Source organism: Strix aluco, chromosome 1 (genome assembly GCF_031877795.1).
Source record: "Strix aluco isolate bStrAlu1 chromosome 1, bStrAlu1.hap1, whole genome shotgun sequence".
Classification (NCBI taxonomy): Eukaryota; Metazoa; Chordata; class Aves; order Strigiformes; family Strigidae; genus Strix; species Strix aluco.
The window spans coordinates 19,505,496-19,527,955 of NC_133931.1; the positions used below are offsets into that span (position 1 = coordinate 19,505,496).

Genomic DNA, 22,460 nt, shown 5'->3' on the forward strand with positions numbered 1-22,460 from the left:
GTTTGCTAGTGTCACTTCTTTAGATCTAAAACAATTTCCATCACTTCATGGTTGATTGTTCCACAGCCACTGAGTAGATGTCATCCTGATACATTCATGTTTCTATTTAATAACTTCATCCTGTCTGTAAGAGATACAATCTCTCTTTCAATATGAATTCTCCTTCCTACGGTTTATGTGCTTCATTTACTTGTGTGTTCTCAATGCTTTCTCTCCCAAATGTTCAGTCATTTGTTAAAGCTACAAATAGTATTTATCTTATCTTTCCTTAGTTACAGTCCTGTTGAATTGTGCAGTAACTCAAGTTTTACATTTGCAGAAGAGATTTTACCCTCAACAAGTGTTTGATTCTGATCAGAGTTTGTAGTTTCAACCACAGAAAAAAATGCAGGTTTTTACTACACAATTCAGAAGTAAATTTCTATACTGCTTCTACAAATTCATATTCTGCTCTTTGAAATTTCATCATTAACTGTCTTGAATCTAGATGAAAGGGGGAAGTTCCAGCATTAGATACATTTTTCATTGCTTTGTAGTATACCTGAGCACCTCTTTTTGGAAAAATCTAAGTATTGTCCAAAGAATTTGCCTAGATTTAGGCAAATATTTATCCTAGCATGTACAAAAATCTGTTCCCTTTCCCAAGTAAGTAGGCAAGTAGTCATGAAAGCATCTTTTGTCTCTAAAGGTCTTCCAAGCTGAAGCTCTACTCTCTGCTGCCTCTGCCAGCATACCTTAAATTCCTTCCTCCATGCACATTAAGTCTTGATATGCCTTGTAGAGGAAATTTCCAGACCAGTGATCTTGGTGAGAGGCCTTTGTAGGAAAATTCAACAAACTGACTTTTAACAAGCATATAATATATAAAAAATCATGTTCAAAACTGTGAGAAGGTGCAGACCCAGAGTAATTTTTCTGGAAGCAGTGGCCAAGAGAGGCCAAAGAGCAGCAGTGACTGCCTAGGCCACCCTGAGCTCAGAGCAGACTGCGGAGGTTTGACCTGCTGCTGAACTGGGCAGATTTTGTTTCTCCCCTGAGAATGATTCAGGGGTTCTGTCTCCTTTAGCATCTCTCTGCGAGGCACTGACCTTCACACTGGAGCCTGGCCAGCTGACAGGACCTTCTCGGGGGCAGAACCCCAGGCAGCCTAGAGGAATAACCACCTCAGGTTGAAAGAGGCTGGTTAGTTTTTCAGTGCTGTAAAGAACTTAAAGAATGTGTGAGTTTAGCCTGATGCTGAGAAATTTCCTGGAGAGATGATCCTGGATTCTTCCCTCTACTGATGTCACCAGCTCCTCCATTCTGGAGTGTTCCTGTATTTAATGATGATGGTTAATACGCAGAATCGGTGCTGGAAGTAGGTACCAGAACCGAGTTTTCTCAATCCCTGCCAGGTGAGTGAGCTAATCAAGAGCCAGGCTTCCTTTTGCTCTCTCAATTATTACTTCTTTTACAGTAGCACAAATGAACAGAAGTATTGGAGTTCTGATTCCCCCATGACTGATGACAGAAAAGACTATAGCTTGTCAATAAGGCCATTCTCCCAGGAGGCAGAAGATTTAAACTGTGGAATTACTTACATTTTGGAAGATCAGGAAGGAGGTAACCAAACCATCTCTTCTCTTTCCCAAATAAAGAATCTACCAGCTATTTAGATCTTGACTGTGTGATTAAACTATTAAGCTCCATATATAAGTTATCCCAATTATTTCCTCTTCATTCAGCCACATCCTAAAGAAAGCGGTGCCTGCTGCTGCACCGTGTCAGGAAGTAAATCCCCTCAATAAGTGCAAGGTGTGCTTGGGATTCAGATCTCAGGGGGATTAAAGCGTTCTGTTCTGGCTCCTAGATCCCAGTTTCCTTTAGGTGCCAGCTGGTTGCCTGTGCATACCTTTAGCTGCAGACAACAGGACAACTCCAGCATGTACAGAGACAAGCTTGTCAATAGGCTTAACTTTGCATCAATAAATGTATTTTTTAGTCACATTACTTAAGAACTTCTGTAACTACCGTTTGGTTGCAGTTGAGCAGCTTTTAGATAGCAAATGTGGATACTGGTGCTTAAACTCCACTTAAAATGTATTATAGGTGATTATGATCTATATTGGTTCTCAGTTGTTAATGATTTTAATAGATAAAAGAGGTGCATAAACTAAACTAGAAAATAGTCTTAGAATTGCCAGGAAAAAAAATAATTCCCTAGCTTTTTTATATGGGAAGAAAGCTTATGCTTTGTATTCCTTATAATCCTCATATTCCCCAACTGAAAATTAGGAAGAAGATAATGGGACCTATTCTTTATAGAACTGATTTATCACTTCATTACTAAATAGAAAATCTTCCTTTCCCTCCTGTAGTATGTAGCCATTAAGTAATCTTGCTTGAGTTACGTTCACAGACTTTCTTGTGTTTCTTACAAGGAAAAAGAATTACATGCACTAGGTTAAAGTTATTAGAAGATGGATCCTAGGCATAGCGTTAGCATTTCAATTCAAATCCTCTAAATACTTCAGTATCTAGCATGTTGCTTTGTAAAAATAGTTTTCTACATGGATATGCTTGTGTTTGCGTGTCTGCATGTGTATGACTTGCATTTAGGGAAATAGGAGAGAGAGTGCATAGCGTGGAAAGATAAAAGTCATGAAATTTTGTTGACAAAGGCATTTAAGAAAGCAAAGGATTTTCTTTCTAGGGTTTGGGTTTTTTGGGTTTTTTTTGAGGGGCAAGAATCATGAAACCGTTCTTTGTTTCTTCATACTTCAGCGTGTGTTAGAAGAATTTCTACCTATTGGTAAAATATGAGTTTCTTTTCTTTGTGTCATGCCTTTTGCCAGGTCTAATCATCTCATTTCAAGAAGAATTATTCTACAGTTGGGAAAAGAACTTAATAGAAAAAAACTCCTTAAATTAATCATGAATCCTCCCTTTTCCCAGTTTAAAACAAATCAGTTCAACAAAAAAAGACCTATGTTGTAGCTCAAAAACTTCAAAATTCAAGTTCTTATCTGAGCATCTGTGTGCCAAGCCCAAGTGGCTCTTGGAAGTGTTGAGCTCCCAAAATCTGACTAAAATCAATGCCAGCTTCAGACAAACTTTACTGTCTCAGTAAAACTTGGATTGGGACATCTAGATCCCAGCTTTGATGGGGGGAAAAACCAACAGCTGGTTTTGAATATAGCTGCGTAACCTCACATATATAGTCTAGAGAAGACAGCAATTGAAGAAGGGAAATGAGGAAGTGAAATAAATACATTTTTTCATTCTTTATCATTTTCCTGTTTACCTCATGATAGTGAGGAAGCATTTTAAGTCATCTTTATGACTGCAGCAGTGAGTAAACAGGAACCAGGGATAAATAATACTCTTTCTGATCTTTATTCAGCAGAGAAAGGATAGTCCTCTTCCATCCACTGACTGCTTGATGAAATACCTCCTTGCAAAAAATATGTCAACAGGAATTTTGAAACGTAATCTGAACTTCTCAAATATTAGCAAACTGATCCAGGATTTTGTCAGAAACTTACCTCAGAATGAAATGTGCATGAAAAAGTTAACAAACAGCTTAGCTAGATAGGAGCATTTTTCAATCCCAGTTACAAAAAAAAAGATTTTGTAATGCTTAACTGCTACTGCCACTTCCATCATAGATTCTGAGGGCATTGCATTCTACCCAGTTACACCAGTAGTGGAGCTAACAACTTCTGCTTGTGTTCAACTAAAGCAGCATTTCTCTTTATGGAAACTTCATTAAAAGGTTCACCTTGGAAAGTGTTAGAAAATAGCATTTAAGAAGCCACTCAGCTTTTCCTGAACAGAGGAGTTAAAAAGCAGAGACATTTATACAAATCAGTGAACTGCTATGGACCTTCCATTTTTTGGGGATGGCTCTGTTTCTTTTGCAAAGGAGCAGAAATATAAACATGGAGTATTTATTCAGGTTTCCCTTTCACAGCTGGAAGAAACTGAGCTGCTGCTGCCAGCTCTAGGGAACACTCAGAGAAGAGTACTGCATTTCCAGCTAGTTTGAGTAACTCTGAACTAAAGCAGCTCTTCCAGAAAGGCATCTTATACTCAGGAGAGCACTGGAAAATGAAGGATCCACTATATTTCTTTATAGTTTGTTCCAGTGATTAAGCAGCTGTACTTTTACAAACGCCATCTTGTTTTAAATTTGAATTTGACTTCTATTTCCATCTACTCTTTATGCCTTTCTCTGTTAGATTGAAGTGCCCTTTGTTTCCTGTTTTCTCCCTGAGGATGTTCTGACACATCATAACTGTATTTTCTATCAGCTTTCTTTTCAAGAAACTAACACTGGGAGATTTTTAAAGCTTAACTAGCAGTGCTAGCCCTCAATAATTCCTTTTTCAGTACTCCTTTTTTTCCTTTTCCTTTCAAAATTGCGAGTCGTACATCATGAGTATCAGTCTCAGCAATGCAGTATACAAAGCTAAGATCAGCGTTATGCTCATCTCTGTTCACATATGGATCCGAAGATCCCATGGAAGCGGATGATGAGTTTTTCACTGTGATTTCCAGTGTCATTGTTTTCCAGGGAGTTAAGCGTTGCTTTTGCCCTCTGCACTAGATGTGAAAGCTGAACACTGTGCTGACGATGTACATGGGCAGTTGATGGGAGCCAGCCAACAGAATAGGCCAGCTTGCTCTGCCCATGTCAGTGTTCACCCACAGGCTGTCAGCCACAGCTTTTATCAGCAGCGACTTGATACTTTACCTCAGGATCAATGATTGAAAGAATGGATAACAACTTTCTTAGTAACTCCAACAAACAGAAATCACCAGGGATTTCTTAGAGGGATATTTTTTATGCTCTACTACGAAATCACTTCACTAGTTACAAGGTAAGTGCAAAGAACATTTTTAAGAATAATACTGTTCAGATGGAAAGCACCATGGTAAATCTGAAATACACTAGAGCGAGCTTGGGCCTTTTCTCATTCCAAGCAGAATGCTGATTAACTTATTCATTACACTAAAGTGGTGAAGTATAAATTATTTATGAGGAAAGGAATTTATTTTTCCTCTTTTTGGGCTCTAGTCATTACAAACTGGGCTCTGCAGCCACAGCTGTTTCTTTTAGAAACTAAATAGCTGTGAAAAACAGGCCAAGTAGAACACAATTCTGATTTCAATTGCAAATATTTAGAAATTTAAAGAAAGCCAGCAGGTAAAAAGCATTGGATATTTTTTCATTGCTCCAGTGAAAACTCAATCATCACTAAGTAAGTTAAAGCCAAACTACCAAGGTGCGACAATCACTACAATTAAACATATTCCATTACATGAAAGAAAAGAGGACATGGGCCACATAGTGCACAGCTGTCACCCCAAAGGACCCTCCAGAGAGAAGAACTGAGAAGCAGCAATATTTTTTTAATAGCACTGATGGGCTCCTACTGGATTTAAACAGACTTCAGACATACTTGTTCCCCAAGTAACAAAGATCTTTACTGAAACATTATGACAGTAAACAAGAATGAAGAAGAACGAGAAAAAAGAATACAAAAAAACCCCCAAACAATTGAAAAACCTGCAGTGCCAAAATGATAAGGTTCTACCTAAGATGTAAGTTTTGACATCTCAACAGAGCTTCTTGTTGGTGTTACTGTTTTATAACATTTGGCTGGACTATGTCAATGTGGAGAAGTATTCATGGGGAAATAATTACCAAACAAATTAGAATCTAACCAGTTTCAGTTCATTGTGTATTTCAGACCCCTCAGGGCCTGACTAAGGGAAAGGCTAAGCTAACTTTTTTTCTAATGGTCTTTCATTGACAGCAGTAGGGCTATTCAATTCACTGTCACATAGAATTTGGATTAGTGCACATCCAGAACCACGCCAATTTACTCTAGCTGTTATCTGACATATTATTTCAATGCCAATTTACAAACATTTTATTTTTTATAGTCTTGTCTACAAAAAGACCAAGCTAAATCAGCTACTAGAGTGTATGTATAGGGCTGCCATCTAAAAGAAGTATATGCCCACAGCTGAGGTAATTCACATGAATCCTAAATTGTCACTTCTTGGCTATCTAGTTCTCGGTGCTGTCTGCCTTTGTAAGGAACAGATGCATTTCATGACATTGAAAATGCTGACATTTTGCAGAAAAAGTAATTAATGTATCTGTCTGCATATGCTATAGGTATGGAACCTTTAATAGCACAGATCACCTTATTTTTCAGTGTGTGAAAAAAACATCAACAGAATAATAATGTTCTGGCTGAATCCTGAATGTTACCGATTGTTTTCAATACTCAACCAAATGAGTAGAAACTGAGATGGTGCAGAGAACAGTTTGCAAAACAAAACCACCCTGTGCATCTAAGATTAAAACCTGCAGTTAAAAGACAATATGAGGCCACTAAGGGGACCTATTTATTCCTCAAGAAACCATCTCCTATTGTTGATATCACCCCAAATCTAACTTCATTTCTTAGAAGATCCATCAAGATCTCTCTGACCAGTCCGCCCCAGTGTAATTTGGATCTGCACATGGTGTCGGACATGCTTTTTGCCTAGCTACTGAATGGAGGCTGCGCTGGTGTGGTTAACAGAACTCACTGTGGGAACACGTGGAGTGGGGCTGTTTATGTCAGAGAGCAGCCAGCATTAGCCTGAGATGGGAGCCACTGGTGTGTCTGGAGGGCAGTCACTCTCTCCTCTTCCTTCTGAGTCTCTGAATGCCCTTGCATTTTAAGCCAGTCTGGGCAGAACTTTACAACTTATTTTTGGAAGCATATGAATGTGCCATTTGTCAGGTCTTTAACTTCAGATTGGTCAGCACAACGTTCTGAAAATTTATACAGTGTTCAGTCTTTACTCTGTGCCAAGCATGAGCTGCCTACAGAGGAGAACTACACCGCAGCTACAGCAACTGACTTCAACTGTCATGTTCTAGATGGAATCTCAAACGTTTACTAATCAGACAACAAGCCTTCCACAGTTAGATGTGTGAATACCTTAAGTCTGGCCTTCTCCCACCGCAGTGAAGGAAATTGAGTGGAAGCTCTGGAGCAAGTTGTTGTGTGCCCATAACACACTGCAGCCATTCATCGAGCAAAGATTTTTAAAGTCACATGCAAAATATCAAAGAACATCAGCAAAGACTTCTAAGAACAAAGGAGTATGAACACAGAAGATATTTTACAGCCTTGCCATATATTAAACCACTCAGCTAGTGTATATTCTGCTAGACTCTGTGAAGAAACATTCTGTACTCCCGTCAGTTACTAGCATTGGGTAAATCAAGCCTAGAATGAAGAGCTCAGAATAAATATACATAAATGCAATTCAAACAACATACCCATTGCAAATGAAGTTGCAGTCAAACATTGAATTAACATACTCAATGCAAATAAACTTTTTAAAAACCAAATTTTAAGAAAGAATTTTCTCCTCTCTGAAATCCACCATTATTTAACACCTATGTTATTTAACAGAGTAGAGACAATGACGTACGGCAAGTATGCTCAAACTGGCATGAAAGTAGATTTAGAATAGTACAGAAAAGGCCCTCAGGAGGAGTTCCTGTATACTGCAGCAGATCCCTGACCCTGGCTCCTGCAACGTTCCAATCTCAACAGGAACTTGGTCTTGTGTAGACAAAAGGTGTTCACAACCCATTACATCCTGTCCCATTGAGCACTGGCATTGCCCCGTTTATACTGACTTTTGTCTAGTGCCAGCCTTCACCTTCAGCTATTGCTAGACTCTCCTCTCACGTCTATTCCCCAATTCGCAGTCTGAGCAGACAAGTTAGTAAAATACTTGCAGCCTGGCAGGGATGACCCTGCCGCTGCCATTTCATCCCAGCCCTGCACAGGTGACTAGTGGCTGCACTAGCTGACTCAGCTGCGCGGCATGGGAAGGAAGCACTTTGCTCCAGCAACACGCGTTATTTTTCTCTTCAAAAGGAGAGGGGCTGGGGGTGGCAGCGGGGCTGGAGACCGGGGGTGGGGGGGAGAGGGAGCAGCCCCAACCTGCCCCACGCGTGAGGTGCGTGTGCCCTGCACAGCTCGCAGCACTGGCTGGGGAATGGCACAAATCCACAGGAGCAAGCACGGCTTTTGGAGTTGCACTCCAAGTGACAGTTTTTAGAGTATTCTTCTAATTAGAAGTATGAAGATTTATGTTGAGTCAATTCATTTTTCACAGTAGCCAAGTCACAACAGTATCTAACTGCTCATTCAGTTTCTGCTTACGCTTCTCCTCCACTTCATGATCTGTTAAGACACCTCAAATTGAAGCTGGCAAAAATTAAACATTCTCACTTCAAAGCCCCTTTCCTGATCCTCTCTATTCATCTTTATTTTTGCAGCTATTTATAGACCTGGCTGATGGTGCAGTCCCAGATACAAGAATTTAAAATGTATCATCTTAAGAGACCTACGTTGGCAAATTATTGTATTACACTTAAATTTCCGAAGGCCCCAAAAAATCACATAATTAAAAATTAGCAGTAATACAGGCAAAGCTAGGAAACAGTAGCTGTCATGGATCAGAATAGTGACTCTTTTTAATTAAAGTAAATGCGAAGAGAGAACTACTCATGAAAGATAGGACTGCTTTTTTTTGTTTGAAGAATTCAAACTCGTGAATTACTGAGTCGATATTTGCAACACAAGTCAGAGACTTCAAACCACTCACTCTCTAGCAAAGAAGTACCGAGAGGAGTGCCCGCCAACAGTTTCATGTAGTCTTAACTTCTTCATGCTGTCCAGCTACTTACTCAGATAGTGTATCATATCCCATTTTTCACAAACCTTTTTACCCCTTCTGCATTTCTAGTTAACATACTTGTTAATCACACTTCTTTTTGGAAAATCTGAGCAGATTTGCACAATATAAAATTATGGATTATTAAAAACTGGAATAGGTGACACCATATTACAGTGCACTTGCAGAGAAAAGCCTTAGAATCCCAAGTCCACAAATTTTTTTATTAAAATAACACCAAGTTTAAGAAATCAATGCAGTGCAAAGAAACTTCAACTCATCATACAAAAAAAAAAAAAAAGTTTTTCCATCCTTAATGTAAACTGCATTCAAATCCTGACATGATTGAGATAATACAGAAACACTGTATCTCAGACGAATGTCAAAGTTAAAGACTGGCATGCTGGGCAAGGAAGGTTCTTATTCTTTGCAAGAGCTCTTTCTTTACACTGTCTGGTACCAAGGCTGAAACACAAATAAGAAGCAAGAAGTAAAAAAGACAAAATGGAAAATATGCTAATATCAGCCTTTTACAACAGCTACTTCTATTCTTTCTTTGTTCTTGAAGTTAATACCTACAGTAACTGAAGCTACTTGATTTTCATATAGCACATCTATATTTTTCCCATTTAGAATCGACTGAAATTGAAGTCTATTGAGAATACTGCGGTTATTGGTAGATTTTTGCTTAGCCATAGTCAAGAAAAGTTTGAGGGGAAGGATTGCTCAACAGTAAACAGGATATAATCACCAGAAACTAGTTTGATTATCCTACCTTTTTTCTTCACAAATTTAAGCAAAAAAAAAAACCAAAACATCTCAGCTATGACCTCAGAGCAAGGGTCTTCAGCAGGTTATTTTCAAGGCCTGTTTTTATTTAAGACTTAATGATTTTTCTCCCACTAACACCAAAGCCTATCAGAGAGGCCAAAAAGAACTATATAAAGAAGACTGCAGTATTTCCTTAAGAGATTCCATTTTTCTGTACCTGTATGCTACGTCCTTTCTTCTTCCCACTTCCCATTACACTAGTACTGTTAGTTCTGATTTTCCATCTTAAAAAGAACTGAAATTTTACAACATGTCTGCTGTGTACCCCAAGTTTTCTTGGGATCATTAAGTCAATTATAAAGATGAATACAGACTCATGACTAAATAATGTAACCTGCAAACGTAGTCTGCACACACAGAGCTCATTACAGATTTTGAACGGCTGTTACACAATACAAATTCACATTTAATTTCTAGTTAATATCAAGCTATTAACATTTTTCCTTGAACCCCACATAGGCAAGTTCATAACGTTGCTTGCAAAATATCAATGAAATACAGATAGGTATGTTTATTGATGTACCACCACACCCATGTTTGCATTTTCTTACCTCTGCCTTTGGGAGTGATTTCTGCCACCAAATCATCAACAGTAACATGCTCTAATCCTTTTTCTTTAATGACATCTGGGGAAGACCAAGACCGATATTTTAAGTCTTTTAATCCATTCATTAGAAAACAAAACCTGTGCCAATGATTAAGAGACAAAACCTGCATGCATAGGTCATCAGAGAATATGAAGTACCATGTGACCTAAATGTAGGTTATTAACTCAGTACCTACTGCACTGTACAGTACATTTAGTCTCTCATTCATACCATAAGCTTAAGGATTGGAACTTGTCACTACTGATGCATCTTGATCAGCTTGTATATTAAAGTCAAACGTTCCAAAGTTCAAGCTTATCTGAACATTACCAGATGTGCATATTACTAGAGTGTTGCAGCAGTTCACAAGTTGGTCCTCTTATCTCTTCAAACACATTGTTTACATAATAGTGAGAAAGAGATGCAATTGGAAAAAGACTTTGGAACACACAAGGGAGAGCACAGAGACAGTAAATACTACTCTTCCTAACTGGTTTAAACATCTCTCTATATATCTCAGCAAAGTAAAAAAGCATATCTGAAAGACAGATATACACCTACAGCAAAATAAAAGCTATGATTAAGATACACTGTATGATTAATACATACCAGTATTTAAACAATTGTCTATTTAGAGTGTCTTGAAGATTACTGAAAATGCAGAAGTCAATGCTGAGAAGAAACCTCAATTCAGTAGCATAAACCTAAAATATTTTGTCTAAACATGAATGTTTTTAACCGTATGTCAGTATGTAGGATTGACTGTCTCCAGGACATATGTTTTCTGAACTGATATCACATGAATTATTTGTAAACTGTTCTCCTTGGCTGAATTCCCTGTAGGAGTTAATCCTGGATTGCTCAATTATTGGCACTAATCCACAATGGCAAGAGGCTCTAGAACAAGCTACCAAAAAAAGTCACTCCCACCCCAACAAAACAACAACAAAAACCCCCAAAGCCCCCAAAATCCCTCTCTGTCCTTTCTTTTGGAGGTTATTAGGTCCTTAACAGGGACAAATGAACTTCTATTTGCATTCTCAGCAGCTGCAGTTACATTTCAAGCACTAACGTAAATCAAATAATTCTACATAGCTTTGCTATAGCAGAGTATAAAGTGTATAGTTGAGAAGGCAGATAAACATCCCTTTCGCTATCTGTACTACTGAAATGGGTAATCTCTGGCAGCAGCATCAGGCAGACAACTGCAAGCAGGCATCATTTCAGCCTTCTCTGCACATCCACCTATGAAAACAATTTAACACACTCAGCCCTACAAAAAGAAAAACTTTGTAATGGAGTATTGAGTTGCCAGGCACAATAGACCAAATCAGAATTAAAGCAAAGGCTCAAGGGGTTTGTTATTTGCTGTAAAGAAATTTCATCATGTGTTAATATTCCTAGATGCTTATATATATGTATTTAACGATATGTAATTTAACATATGTAATTTAACAAAATGTAATTTAACAATAACAGTTATATACAGTCAGTAAATTGCAGTAATGCTAAATACTTAACTCAAAACTAAAGATTTCGGTATTTAGATGTTCATCTGCTTGTTTTCTCTCATCTAAGTGAATGATCTTATTTTCAAGAACCATATTCAGAAAGTACAAATGCACTTCTTTATCTCCTATATGCGGACAACAAAGTTATCTTAAGTTTCTAAGTTGTGTACCGCTGTATATGCTCCATTTTCCTTTATCTTGGTTTTTATTCTCCTGTGGTAAGGAAGCCATCTCTCTCGAAACAAAAAGCTTTATCATAATGAGTATTTAGGGAATCAATTCCAGTATTTTTCTCAGAAGCTTATTAAGGTTCAGATCAGAGAAGTTTCAAGATTTTTTTGCCAAGATGACAAGATGCTTTCTTGCACATAAAACCAATTGCCTGGGGTACTTTCCTCTTGTCCAAGTCTCATTTAAATTGACTGTTAGGCAGTAAAGCCTTCATCTGAGACTTTTATTTGACCAGAACCTCAGTTGCTTACAAAGGATATTAGTTATTTGACCACTGTTACCTTTGCAATGTGCCTTCAACTGATCCTTCCAGCCGCATTCAATTAATTTGGCTCTCAGCAACTCCTTAAGGCTGTTAAGACAATATACAAACTAGTTAGGAAAACATTCCTGAGAGCGCAAATATGCTTCAGTGTAGAAGTTAAGCCTACAATTACTACTCATAGCAGAACTCCCAGACCAGCAGCAGAAATGGCTGAACAGCATGTGAATCCTAACCTGAATGGGTACCGATTTCAGTTTACCATGTTAGACTATGAGGAGTTGGTGGCTCAGAAGCTAATTCACAGTATTTCTTCAGGCAGCATTGATGCTGCAGCCACAGAAAAGAGGTAGAAGCCCTTGAATCACTTGAACTGCCCAAGTCTACTCTGTTAGCAAATGTATGGTAACTTTCAAATTAAAATATTTCACCTGAAACCAGGCCTTAAAAATAAATAAACCCTTCCCCCCTCCTTTCTGAAAGGAGAACTCTGTGCTATACTGTCTTCAACTGCAGGTTTCTCTCCCCAGTTACACTTTACAGCATGTTGGGTGAACATGAAGGGACCGTATATCTTATCTTCCTAAGTGTGGTTAGCAATTATAAGCAACAAAGATTCAAGCATTACATGGAGAAGACACACAACAATCTGCCGCAATGATACATCTACTTCATGTATCAAAAGAAAATACTGAAAGCTAGCTAAGAAAGTGAAAATTAGTATTGCAAAACAGAAGAAGGGAAAATTAAAGTAAGATATGATAAAATAAGCTTTAGTATCTTTATCCTATCAGCTAGCAAGCCTACTTACCTTGTACCATCCTAAATAACTCTAGCAAAATTCGTTTTTATGAATGAAAGGACTGCAGCAAGAGGGTGAACTGTGTAGGTCTAATCTCTTTTACCCAGTGAATTGTGAAGAGGGCAGATGAACTGATAACAAAGAGCAGAGTAACAATATAGGTGACATTCACTGATTCTGTATATTTCTTAGTTCAAGAAATCTGAGCTCTCTGTCTCTGATTATAGTACAGCTCTGATAAAGCTTGTTTATAATACAACTTTTGGCATCCTGTCAAAACTCTTCTTACTCTTAAATTAGAATAAAATAGGTCCCAATACCATTTCAAGAAATTGCTTGGTCTGCTGAAGCTCTGCATCTCCAAGGGGATTGTCACAACCAGGAAAGAAGTACAGCACAGACACCATGTCAGTCTACAAAATGTTACACTAGGTACAGGGCTGTGTGATGACCTAGGAAGAAGACTCCTTGTACAGGCCTTGAAAAATGAAGGAAATAGAGCTTTTGGTGCATGGTGAAACAAATACAGGGAAATGACGAGGAGGAGAATGTCATAAACACACTAGTGATACATAAAAACAAAGCAAATAGAACAGACTGAAGAGACAACAGAAGGCCAAAAACTAGCTGCCACACTACATTGCGTAATGTACTTGTTTGCCTTTATTGGGATCTCTACAATGACTTGCACAAGTGCTGTTCTATGTGTTCCATTGTATATTTCTTTCCCTAACAGCAGGAGAGAGAAGCACAAGAAAAACGTAAAAGCAAAAAAAGAAAGTTTTGTCTCATCCTCTTTATCAGGAAATATGATTTAACTGTGACAAATTGCATTTAAGGGCAATTTTTATATGAACCAAGAGCCTTCCAACTCAAAATACTGGAATAAAAACAACCTTTACAGTTCATAAGCCAACCACCCATCCTTTATTTTCCCAGCTTCTCAAGTGTAAAACTAAAATAACTGTTCAAAAGGCAAAAATAAGGTTTTTTTTTTAAATATATAGCTTTGTGTGAATCACAAGACTTTCACATGCAGGGATTTGAACAAATCAGAGTTAAATTTACTTAATCTTTACTTCTAGATACAGTTCAAGTTTGATAACATTTAAAGCCTCTTACTGGCAAGGAGCAGGAAGCCTACTTACCGTTCTCGCTCTCCTGTTTCTATTAGCTTTTGGTTAATGGTTGCTCTCATCTGGGCATCTTTATTCATTTTGGAAACCAAGGTTTTTCACAAACCTACACAGAGCAGAAGAGAGTTTTCACAACTACTGGTGTCACTGACACGACAAAAAGAAGTCACTTGCAGGGAATTACACGCAGTGCCACGTCCATTTATTTCCACATCGCGGCAGCCCGTGACCGGAGCGCCAGTGTGTGACCAGCTCAGGGGACGAGGGTGTCACAGAGCACCGGAACGCCATGCACCCGGCGGCACCGGCAGGCCACTGGGCCGCTTGCCCGGGCGCGGCTCCCCCCGCCAGCGCGGCCTCCCCGCAGCCCGGCCCTCCCGCCCGGCGCCTCGCCCGCCCCCCCCAGCGCCCCCCCGCCGCGGCCGCAGCGAGGAGGTGGGCGCGGGAAAAGGCGCCGGCAGGCCCAGGCCCGGTCCCAGCGCGCTCCCGCCTCACCCCGCCGCGGCGCCGCCAGTCCCCGGCGGCAGGAGGCGGAGCCGCCTCCCGGACGCCCCACCCGCCGCTGCCCCGCTCCCGCGGGTGCCGCCGGGAGAGGTAGTCTGGGGAGGTGCTGACAGCGCGGTGGCGGCGCCTGGCAGGCCCCGGGCTGCCCTCGGGCCTGCACTACCGCTCCCAGCGTGCCCCGCCGCTGCGGCCCGGCCCGGCCCGGCCCGGTCCGTGGTGCTCCGCGGCGGCTCCGCGCGTCGCCCGAGGGGCCGCCGAGCTGCCGCCCCTTCCCGAAGTTGTCCCCGGAGCCGCGGCATGGCGGGCGCCGCTCACTGCTCCCTGCAGGCCAAGCGCCTGCTCTTGGACCCCAAGTTCGAGGGCTACAAGCTGTCCCTGGAGCCGCTGGCCTGCTACCAGCTGGGGCTCGACGCGGGTGAGGAGCGGGGCTGGGTCCGGCGGCCTGCGCGGCGCGGGAAGGGGGAGGTGGGCCCGCTGGGCCTCCCCGTGGCCCTGCGGCCCGGCCGGCCCCTCGGGCAGCGGGGGAGGGTACCGGGTCTGTCCGCCTTTCCCTGCGTCCTCTTGCGGTGCTCCCCGGCCCGGCCCAGCGGCCCTCGGTCTAAGCGCGCCCTGAGCTGGGGGAAGCCCGGCCGCCTTACCGGGAGGCCCGCGCGCTTGCCCCTGTCGGGAACGGCGGGTGTTTGAGAGACTCAGCGTTTCGTCTCGATTTTTCTCGTTATAATTGGCTGAAGTGTTGTTATTGCTGCCGCCCCCCCCCCCCCCCCCCCCCCCAGCCTTTTGTGGCTTCATGGTGGAGCAAGGTCGCTGACTCTTCTCAAATCACAAATCACTGCCTTACAGCTGTCTGCCCCTGTGAGTTTAAACTTAGTTTCTAAATGGGTAAGAAAACCTGTGTGCTGGATCTGGTCTGGCTTGTGCACACGTGGTGAGGCCAGATGACCAGCTGAGGTAGTTCAAAGCAGTAGTATGTATGAGCATGATGGAGAACACGCAATTTAGAGAAATATATATGGAGTTAGTATCTTCTACTTTAGCAAATTAGCGATTTTTCTTCCTTACTCTGCCCACAATTCAGATCTTCAGGCTATGCATTCCACGCTCTGCTTTTTCTGCAAAGTGTTAACATTTGAGGTGTGGGCCCGCTAATGGGTTAATTCACTGAGAAGAACGCTAGCACAAAGTCATGTTGGGTATGTGCTTACAACCTCAGCCATGCCCCCTGAAATCTCTCAGCATTCTATCTTTTTGATTTGTGCAATTTAGGTCTTTTGTAAGGTGGATGAATTAGTTTCCTTTTTTTATAAAGCTGGAACAGTTATACGCAATTTGGGTTGACTGGTGAATGGAGTTAAATCCGGTTGGTGGCCGGTCACCAGTGGTGTCCCCCAGGGCTCGGTTTTGGGGCCACTCCTGTTTAACATCTTTATTGATGACCTAGACGAAGGGATTGAGTGCACCCTCAGTAAGTTTGCAGATGACACCAAATTGGGTGGGAGTGTTGATCTGCTCGAGGGTAGGGAGGCTCTGCAGAGAGATCTGGACAGGCTGGAGCCATGGGCTAAGGCCAGCTGGAGGAGTTTCAATAAGGCCAAATGGCGGGTGCTGCACTTGGGCCACAACAACCCCCAGCAGCGCTACAGGCTTGGGGAGGAGTGGCTGGAGAGCTGCCAGTCAGAGAGGGACCTGGGGGTGTTGATTGACAGCTGGTTGAACATGAGCCAGCAGTGTGCCCAGGTGGCCAAGAAGGCCAGTGGTATCCTGGCTTGCATCAGAAATAGTGTGGCCAGCAGGGACAGGGAAGGGATCTTACCCCTGTACTAGGCACTGGTGAGGCCGCACCTCGATTCCTGTGTTCAGTTTTGGGCCCCTCACTACAAAAAGGACATTGAATTACTCAAGCATGACCAAAGAAGGGCAACGAAGCTGGTGAAGGGTCTGGAACACATGTCTTACGAGGAGTGGCTGAGGGAACTGGGGTTGTTTAGTCTGGAGAAGAGGAGGCTGAGGGGAGACCTCATCACCCTCTACACCTACCTGAAAGGAGGTTGCAGAAAGCTGGGGATGAGTCTCTTTAACCAAGTAACAAGTGATAGGACAAGAGGTAATGGCCTCAAGTTGCGCCAGGGAAGGTTTAGGCTGGATATTAGGAAGTATTTCTTTACAGAACAGGTTGTTAGGTGTTGGAATGGGCTGCCCAGGGAGGTGGTGGAGTCCCCATCCCTGGAGGTGTTCAAGGGGCGGGTTGACATAGCGCTGAGGGATATGGTGTAGTTGGGAACTTTTAGTGTTAGGTTAATGGTTGGACTGTATGATCTTCAAGGTCTTTTCCAACCTAGACGATTCTTTGATTCTGTGACTGATCTCTCCCTCATAATTTACTAAAGAATATACCTGTCTACAGAGTTACCTGTTATATGTTTAGTTTTGAGTTTAATACGTTGTATTAGCAGAGGGTCAGAAGGGCGTGTTTGCCATGGAGAATTGTCACCAGTAAGATGGAAGTTGTATGTGAATTGTTTATTGAAGGACGAGTGAATGAGATTAAGGTGATACTGTATGTGTATCTATGATAGGACTGTAAAATTTAATGAGAGTAACATTTTTGTTATGTATTTTGTCATTTTTACTGTAAGATTGATTTAAGTGTCACCTTTCAAAAGACAGTCCAAATGTGAGTGTATGTGTGTTAGAAGCGTACTACAGCTGTGTCAAAGATGGCAACAGTTCGCATAGAGTGGGTAGTCTCTCAGTTTGTCCTTTGTTTGATCTTCTGCTTATGGTCAAGCAAGCTATGTGGTTCTTGGATAGTCAATTGTGCACCTGTTCGAAATAGATGAGGATTACAGATTTTCATTAAAATGTTTGAATGATGGAGTTGCTAATGGAGAGACGGATCTAGTCAGTTCTTGTCCATTCAGATATTCTACATAATAGTTACAGTAACTTGTGTGACAGAAGATTGGTTTGTGTGTGACAGAAGATTGATATGTGTGCCTGTGTTCTTTTCATTTTCCACTTCCCAAAGCACAAAGACCCTGACTCCAGTCTAACTTACTTGACTGTCCTACAAAATCATTAAGACCAAGTCACTTATTCCATTCCATGTGTGTGTTTGTATATATATAGATCAGTCCACTGAAGAGTGGAAAGCTTTTTTGTTATTGTTGTTTTTTAAAACTAGTAACCTGAAATATAAACCAAACCAGGCCCTATATCCATCTTCTAGATGTTTTATGTTCCATATTTCAGCCTGTTCTCAGGCCATACAGCTGGCTCTGCTTGCTGGCTTTCTTCTGCTTACTTCAAGGCAGTTTCCTCACAGTACAGAGATGTTCTGTACCTGAACTTTGTATTTCCTGGTGTCAGTGGTCTACATACGCGTTAGACTGAGGGCATCCTTCTGTAACGTAACTTTTATGTTGCGCAGGAATAATGGGTTGAGTTGTAGAGACTGTGGATGGTGTGTAGGCTGTGGCTTTTTCAAATTACTGTATGGGTGAAGAAATTAATACTGTTTGAGAAGGCCAAGGACTTACTTCTGCTTTCTAGCACATTGGTGAGCAGATTAAAAGTCTCAGGAATGTGATGAAGAAGTCAGTAGTTTGTGGGTTATTAAATTAATATTTGTCACTGAGTGAAGAGTTTGATTTTATTTCCTCAAAGTTGGAGTGAGTAAAGTACAATGGCTTAAAAGAGGGTCAAATGTTTAGGAACACTGTCAGCATGACTAATTTCTGATTTTGTTCACAACTGTGTGCAAAAATGTGGTAGTAGAATCTGGAAGATTAATGTAAAAAGACTGTTGAATTTTTTGTTTGTTTTCCAGGAAACTATTTCAGGAGTGCTTGTCTCAAATGACCTGGGATTTGGACTTCTGCCTGTGTGGCAACCCAAATTTCATGGCAGTAAGATGAACACGTGAGGTTTAGAGTACCTGGAATAAGTGACAATAAATACAAATAGCTGCTCATTCTTAAGTAGAACTGAGTTAACTCAGCTGTAGTTGAAGTATTTATGAAGTGTTATTACAAACTTGTGTATTAAGCATTAATCTTCTTTGTCAATATTTTCATCTATGTTTTTATAATTATCTATTTTTATGAATTTCACTGCTAGCTATAAAATAAAATGACCAAAAAAAAGTGACACATGGAATTGACGCAGGCTACTACTGGAGCAGGTACCGCAGCACGCGGTATTGTGGGGCAACTTGTGGTGGTGTCATGCTCATGTGGACTATAATGAGTTTAATTTTCTCACTGTTGTGTAAAACTTAGTATTCAGTTCTGATTTGCCTTTAACTGTCAAATTGTGGTTGCCAGGAATTTGCTGTGGTCAGATGTGCAGCTGAAGCAGAAAAAATTTAAAACATTTATTTAATTATTTATTTATTAGATCTGTGGTAGAGGGGAATTTTCTAGTGAATTTCTTAAATATATGGTCACAGTGAAGAAGAATGGTGAAATTTTGATATCTCATATTTCCATTTAAATACTCTGATTTGTATGTTCTTGTATTTCTTCCTTACTCTTACCCATTCTGTCCTAGTTAATCTAAACTTTCACAGTCATTCTCTTTTCACATTTCTCATCCTGGTAACATGTTTCGACTACTAACGAGTCCCATACTATTATACCTTTAATTCCCAACTCTTCATCCTAAATTTTGTCTATTTTTCTCCTTATTTTCCTTAGTTTATTCTCATAACTTATTTTCAAATTCTTCCTTTGCTTTGAACTTTGTAATGCCTTTCTTTTAGATCACTGAACCTTTGGGAGAGAGCAAAGAGCGTCTCATTTACTGCCACCTCTCCTGCCCTGATGTGATCTCAGCAGAGCCCAACGCAGTGATTGTGGGGCAAATCCTTGTCTCCAACAAGGAGCATGTCTAAGATGCACAACATTTTTAAAGGAATGAGAACCGTGTTCTTGACTTTCACTGGTCAGATGTAACTTCATTCCTTTTTCCAGAGGCTTAGAATTTATTTAAATGTGGATATCTCTCATGCCTTTCCTCTGTATCTTGTCTATTTGGCAGAACCATTATACATATGCTGTAGCGTATGCTTTTTGATACAGTAACAGCTGAAAGGCATAGTAATCATTCACTCAAACATGGAGCTCCTTTTGCAAGTCAGGAGAATATGCAGAGGGTGCATTCCTTTGACCGTGTGAATTTATGGGTTTTTTATCACTTTTTTTGAAAAATGGTGTTAATAAATGACTGCCCTATTTGCAGCGTGTTTAGACTGGAAAGTCTGTACTTCAGTGAAAAGTAGTTGCCCATTCACTGTACTTTAGTGAAAAGTAGCTGCCCATTAGTAATGCTACATGGAAAACATGTATTTGTGTCTTTTTATGGACCCAAAGGCACTGATATGTTTCAAACATTTATAGAGATTTCCATTTGCATTTTCCATTTCCATTTGAAAAATTAAATGTAGAAAAAAGTCTTTAATGTATGGAAAATACTAAAAAACTGTGAGCCACTTCCAGACATTTTAGTCTGGAGAAGAGGAGGCTGCGGGGAGATCTCATCGCCCTCCACAACTACCTGAAAGGAGGTTGCAGAGAGCTGGGGATGAGCCTCTTTAACCAAGTAACAAGTGATAGGACAAGAGGGAATGGCCTCAAGTTGCACCAGGGAAGGTTTAGACTGGATATTAGGAAGTGTTTCTTTACAGAATGGGTTGTTAGGCGTTGGAATGGGCTGCCCAGGGAGGTGGTGGAGTCCCCATCCCTGGAAGTGTTTAGGAGTCAGGTTGACATAGCGCTGAGGGATATGGTGTAGTTGGGATCTGTCAGTGTTAGGTTAATGGATGGTCTGGATGATCTTCAAGGTCTTTTCCAACCTAGATGATTCTGTGTTTTACAGCTGTAGTTCATAAATCTAGGTTTAAGTCTCAGGCACATGTGTATCTGTTCTTGTGTTGTCCTTTAATTTCTTGAGAAAGAAAATGTTAATAAGGAGGCAAGTTCTGCCTTGGAACTGTTGTTAAAATGGTTCTTGCAGCTGGCACAAGTCAGCTTATAAATCAAGGCATTGTGTAATGATACTTTCACAAATGCCTTGCTAGTTTTTGGATCTCATTCAAATTATTTGTTCAATTTAGTGCATGATAGATGCCATTTACTTTTCACACCTGTGTAAGTAATTTGATCAGGCAGAAAAATACTTCATTGCATGGTATCTGTCTGCCTGTGCTTGTTTTCAGCAAGCTATGTGTTTACTGAACAGTAAATTTTTGTGTTTAGTCTACTAACACATTGCAGTAAAATAAACAAACCTTGTACTTTTACTCAAGGACTGCAGTGAGATGATGCTGCCATTAACAGTAAAAACATGTTTGTTAGATAGATTTGTTAGGATAGAGGATCTTTGAATGCTCATACTAGAAAATAAATTAATGTGATCTCTTCTACTAGTAGATAAATGTGTATGAAGTACTAAACTGTGTCCACTGGGTGGCATTGCAAAACAAAGTATGACATACAAGCATGTAACATTCAATGCCCCCAAATAATATGTTGATATAATTATTTTACATATTTTCTGGTATTGTAAAGTTGTTTTTATGTATTCAGTAAAACATCTAAAAAGGGGGAGTGGGGGTGGGGAGCATCTCTCACCCTTTATCCTCTACTTTTTTTTCCCCCAGTTCAGCTTCATAGTGTTTGATGACAGATCTAAGACTTCACTGTTCATTTAAAGTATAAGTCCTTTTATAGTGTTCTTTATTCAGAGGGGATTTTTTTCTGCAGCGCAGAGTAATAGAATAAGATCCAGTTAGGTTAGTGACGTCTTACTCCTGTTGATTCTTGAGTTTCTTTGTATTTAGTGCTTTTGCTTTTAAGTAAAGGCAGTGTGAGTGAAAATGATCTTTGAACTATTTTGAGTCTTTTTTTTTTTTTTTTAAGTATGGAGCTGGAGATAAATACAATTCTAGAAAAGTGGCATAATTTTTTTTGTACTGGTCTGAAATATACCGCCTAAATGAGATTGTTGGGAAATAATATTGAAAGCTGAGATTTGATTTATACATTCTGTATATTTGCTCACTTTTCTGGTATGACGGAGTATGAATAAATATTCCTGGGTTTTAGTAGTGCAGATTTATTAATCAGAAACTTCAAGGAGACCATGTATCATTCTGTTGAATTGCTGTTGTTAACTGCTGCTTGTTAATTGAACCCAAAAACCTGAAGGTAGTGAATTAGTCTGACTCTTAAAAAACAAAACAAAAAACTAAACCAACCCCCCCCAAAAAAAACCAAACCAAACCAAAACAAACCCCCACAACCTCAAACCAAATAGCAAAAAAAAAATGAGCAAAAAATCCTGACCAAACAGCCAAAGAAAAAACTGTAAAACTTTGTAACTGTGACTAAGGTGATGATATGATTGATGTATTTCTTCTTTTCCCTTTATATTAATTTCTCTTTTTCTGAATTTACTTTATTAAAAGTCTTCATTTCTTCTCTCTTTTGTCCCTCATTTTTTTTTTTTTGCACTCAGCTCTGTTGGTTTTCTCCTCATTTGTCCAAGGACCATCAAGAAAACTTGAACCTAGAAGACTGTAGAAAGGAAGGAATGAACTTCATCCTAGTGTAAAACCTTCTATAAACTATCTGAGCACATGGTATGTGATAGCAGGTGGCATTTGTGCACAGATTTCACTTGATGACAAAATGGGTTTCAATTAATTGAGGATGGAATACTTCCTCTAATTACTTCTTGGCAGAGAGCTACCTATACAAGATACATTCTGCAAGCAGTTGTTAACCTTATTTGAAGTGTTTCATGACATTACAATACACATTTGTTTAATTTCCTGTTTTAAAATCACCTACAGGT

At 40.3% G+C, this 22,460-nt stretch overlaps 2 protein-coding genes across 9 annotated transcripts in view; one reads left to right on the forward strand and one right to left on the reverse strand.

Moving 5' to 3' along the window:
- Nucleotides 1-8,952: 8,952 nt before the first annotated feature.
- ENY2 (ENY2 transcription and export complex 2 subunit) lies at nucleotides 8,953-14,692 on the reverse strand. 3 transcript variants are annotated; one of them, XM_074810165.1, is made up of 5 exons: nucleotides 14,598-14,692; nucleotides 14,115-14,208; nucleotides 12,184-12,254; nucleotides 10,125-10,199; nucleotides 8,953-9,207 (listed from the first exon to the last, which is right to left on the reverse strand). In XM_074810165.1, the coding sequence occupies exons 2-5, from the start codon at nucleotides 14,180-14,182 to the stop codon at nucleotides 9,131-9,133; spliced, it is 291 nt and encodes a 96-aa protein (XP_074666266.1). In that variant the 5' UTR covers nucleotides 14,183-14,208; nucleotides 14,598-14,692; the 3' UTR covers nucleotides 8,953-9,130. The 3 variants fall into 3 exon arrangements, with proteins under 3 accessions (XP_074666266.1, XP_074666331.1, XP_074666199.1); XM_074810230.1 differs by lacking the exon at nucleotides 14,598-14,692 and adding an exon at nucleotides 14,287-14,475; XM_074810098.1 differs by lacking the exon at nucleotides 14,598-14,692 and having other exon boundaries at nucleotides 14,115-14,474.
- A 108-nt stretch (nucleotides 14,693-14,800) lies between these two features.
- The window catches only part of NUDCD1 (NudC domain containing 1), a 62,785-nt gene continuing 55,125 nt past the window's right edge, over nucleotides 14,801-22,460 (forward strand). Inside the window, exons 1-4 of one of the 6 annotated variants that reach the window (XM_074809679.1) lie at nucleotides 14,898-15,021; nucleotides 18,433-18,524; nucleotides 19,366-19,547; nucleotides 22,122-22,245. Coding sequence is in view for 1 of the 6 variants with exons in the window: in XM_074809519.1 (XP_074665620.1) it covers nucleotides 14,904-15,021 (118 nt within the window). In the remaining 5 variants the exon portion in view is untranslated. Of the gene's footprint in view, nucleotides 15,022-18,432; nucleotides 18,525-19,365; nucleotides 19,548-22,121; nucleotides 22,246-22,460 lie in introns of all 6 variants that reach the window. The other 5 variants (XM_074809925.1, XM_074809759.1, XM_074809842.1 and 2 more) reach the window with 5 other exon arrangements.

What these genes read in the sequence shown, in the direction of transcription:
- ENY2 (XM_074810165.1), bottom strand. Translation starts at nt 14,182, where the DNA reads ATGAATAAAGATGCCCAGATGAGAGCAACCATTAACCAAAAGCTAATA. An exon ending in GAAACAGGAGAGCGAGAACG is followed by an intron (nt 12,255 to 14,114) that starts GTAAGTAGGCTT and finishes TTGTCTTAACAG; the next exon opens with CCTTAAGGAGTTGCTGAGAG. An exon ending in AATCACTCCCAAAGGCAGAG is followed by an intron (nt 9,208 to 10,124) that starts GTAAGAAAATGC and finishes TTTGTGTTTCAG; the next exon opens with CCTTGGTACCAGACAGTGTA.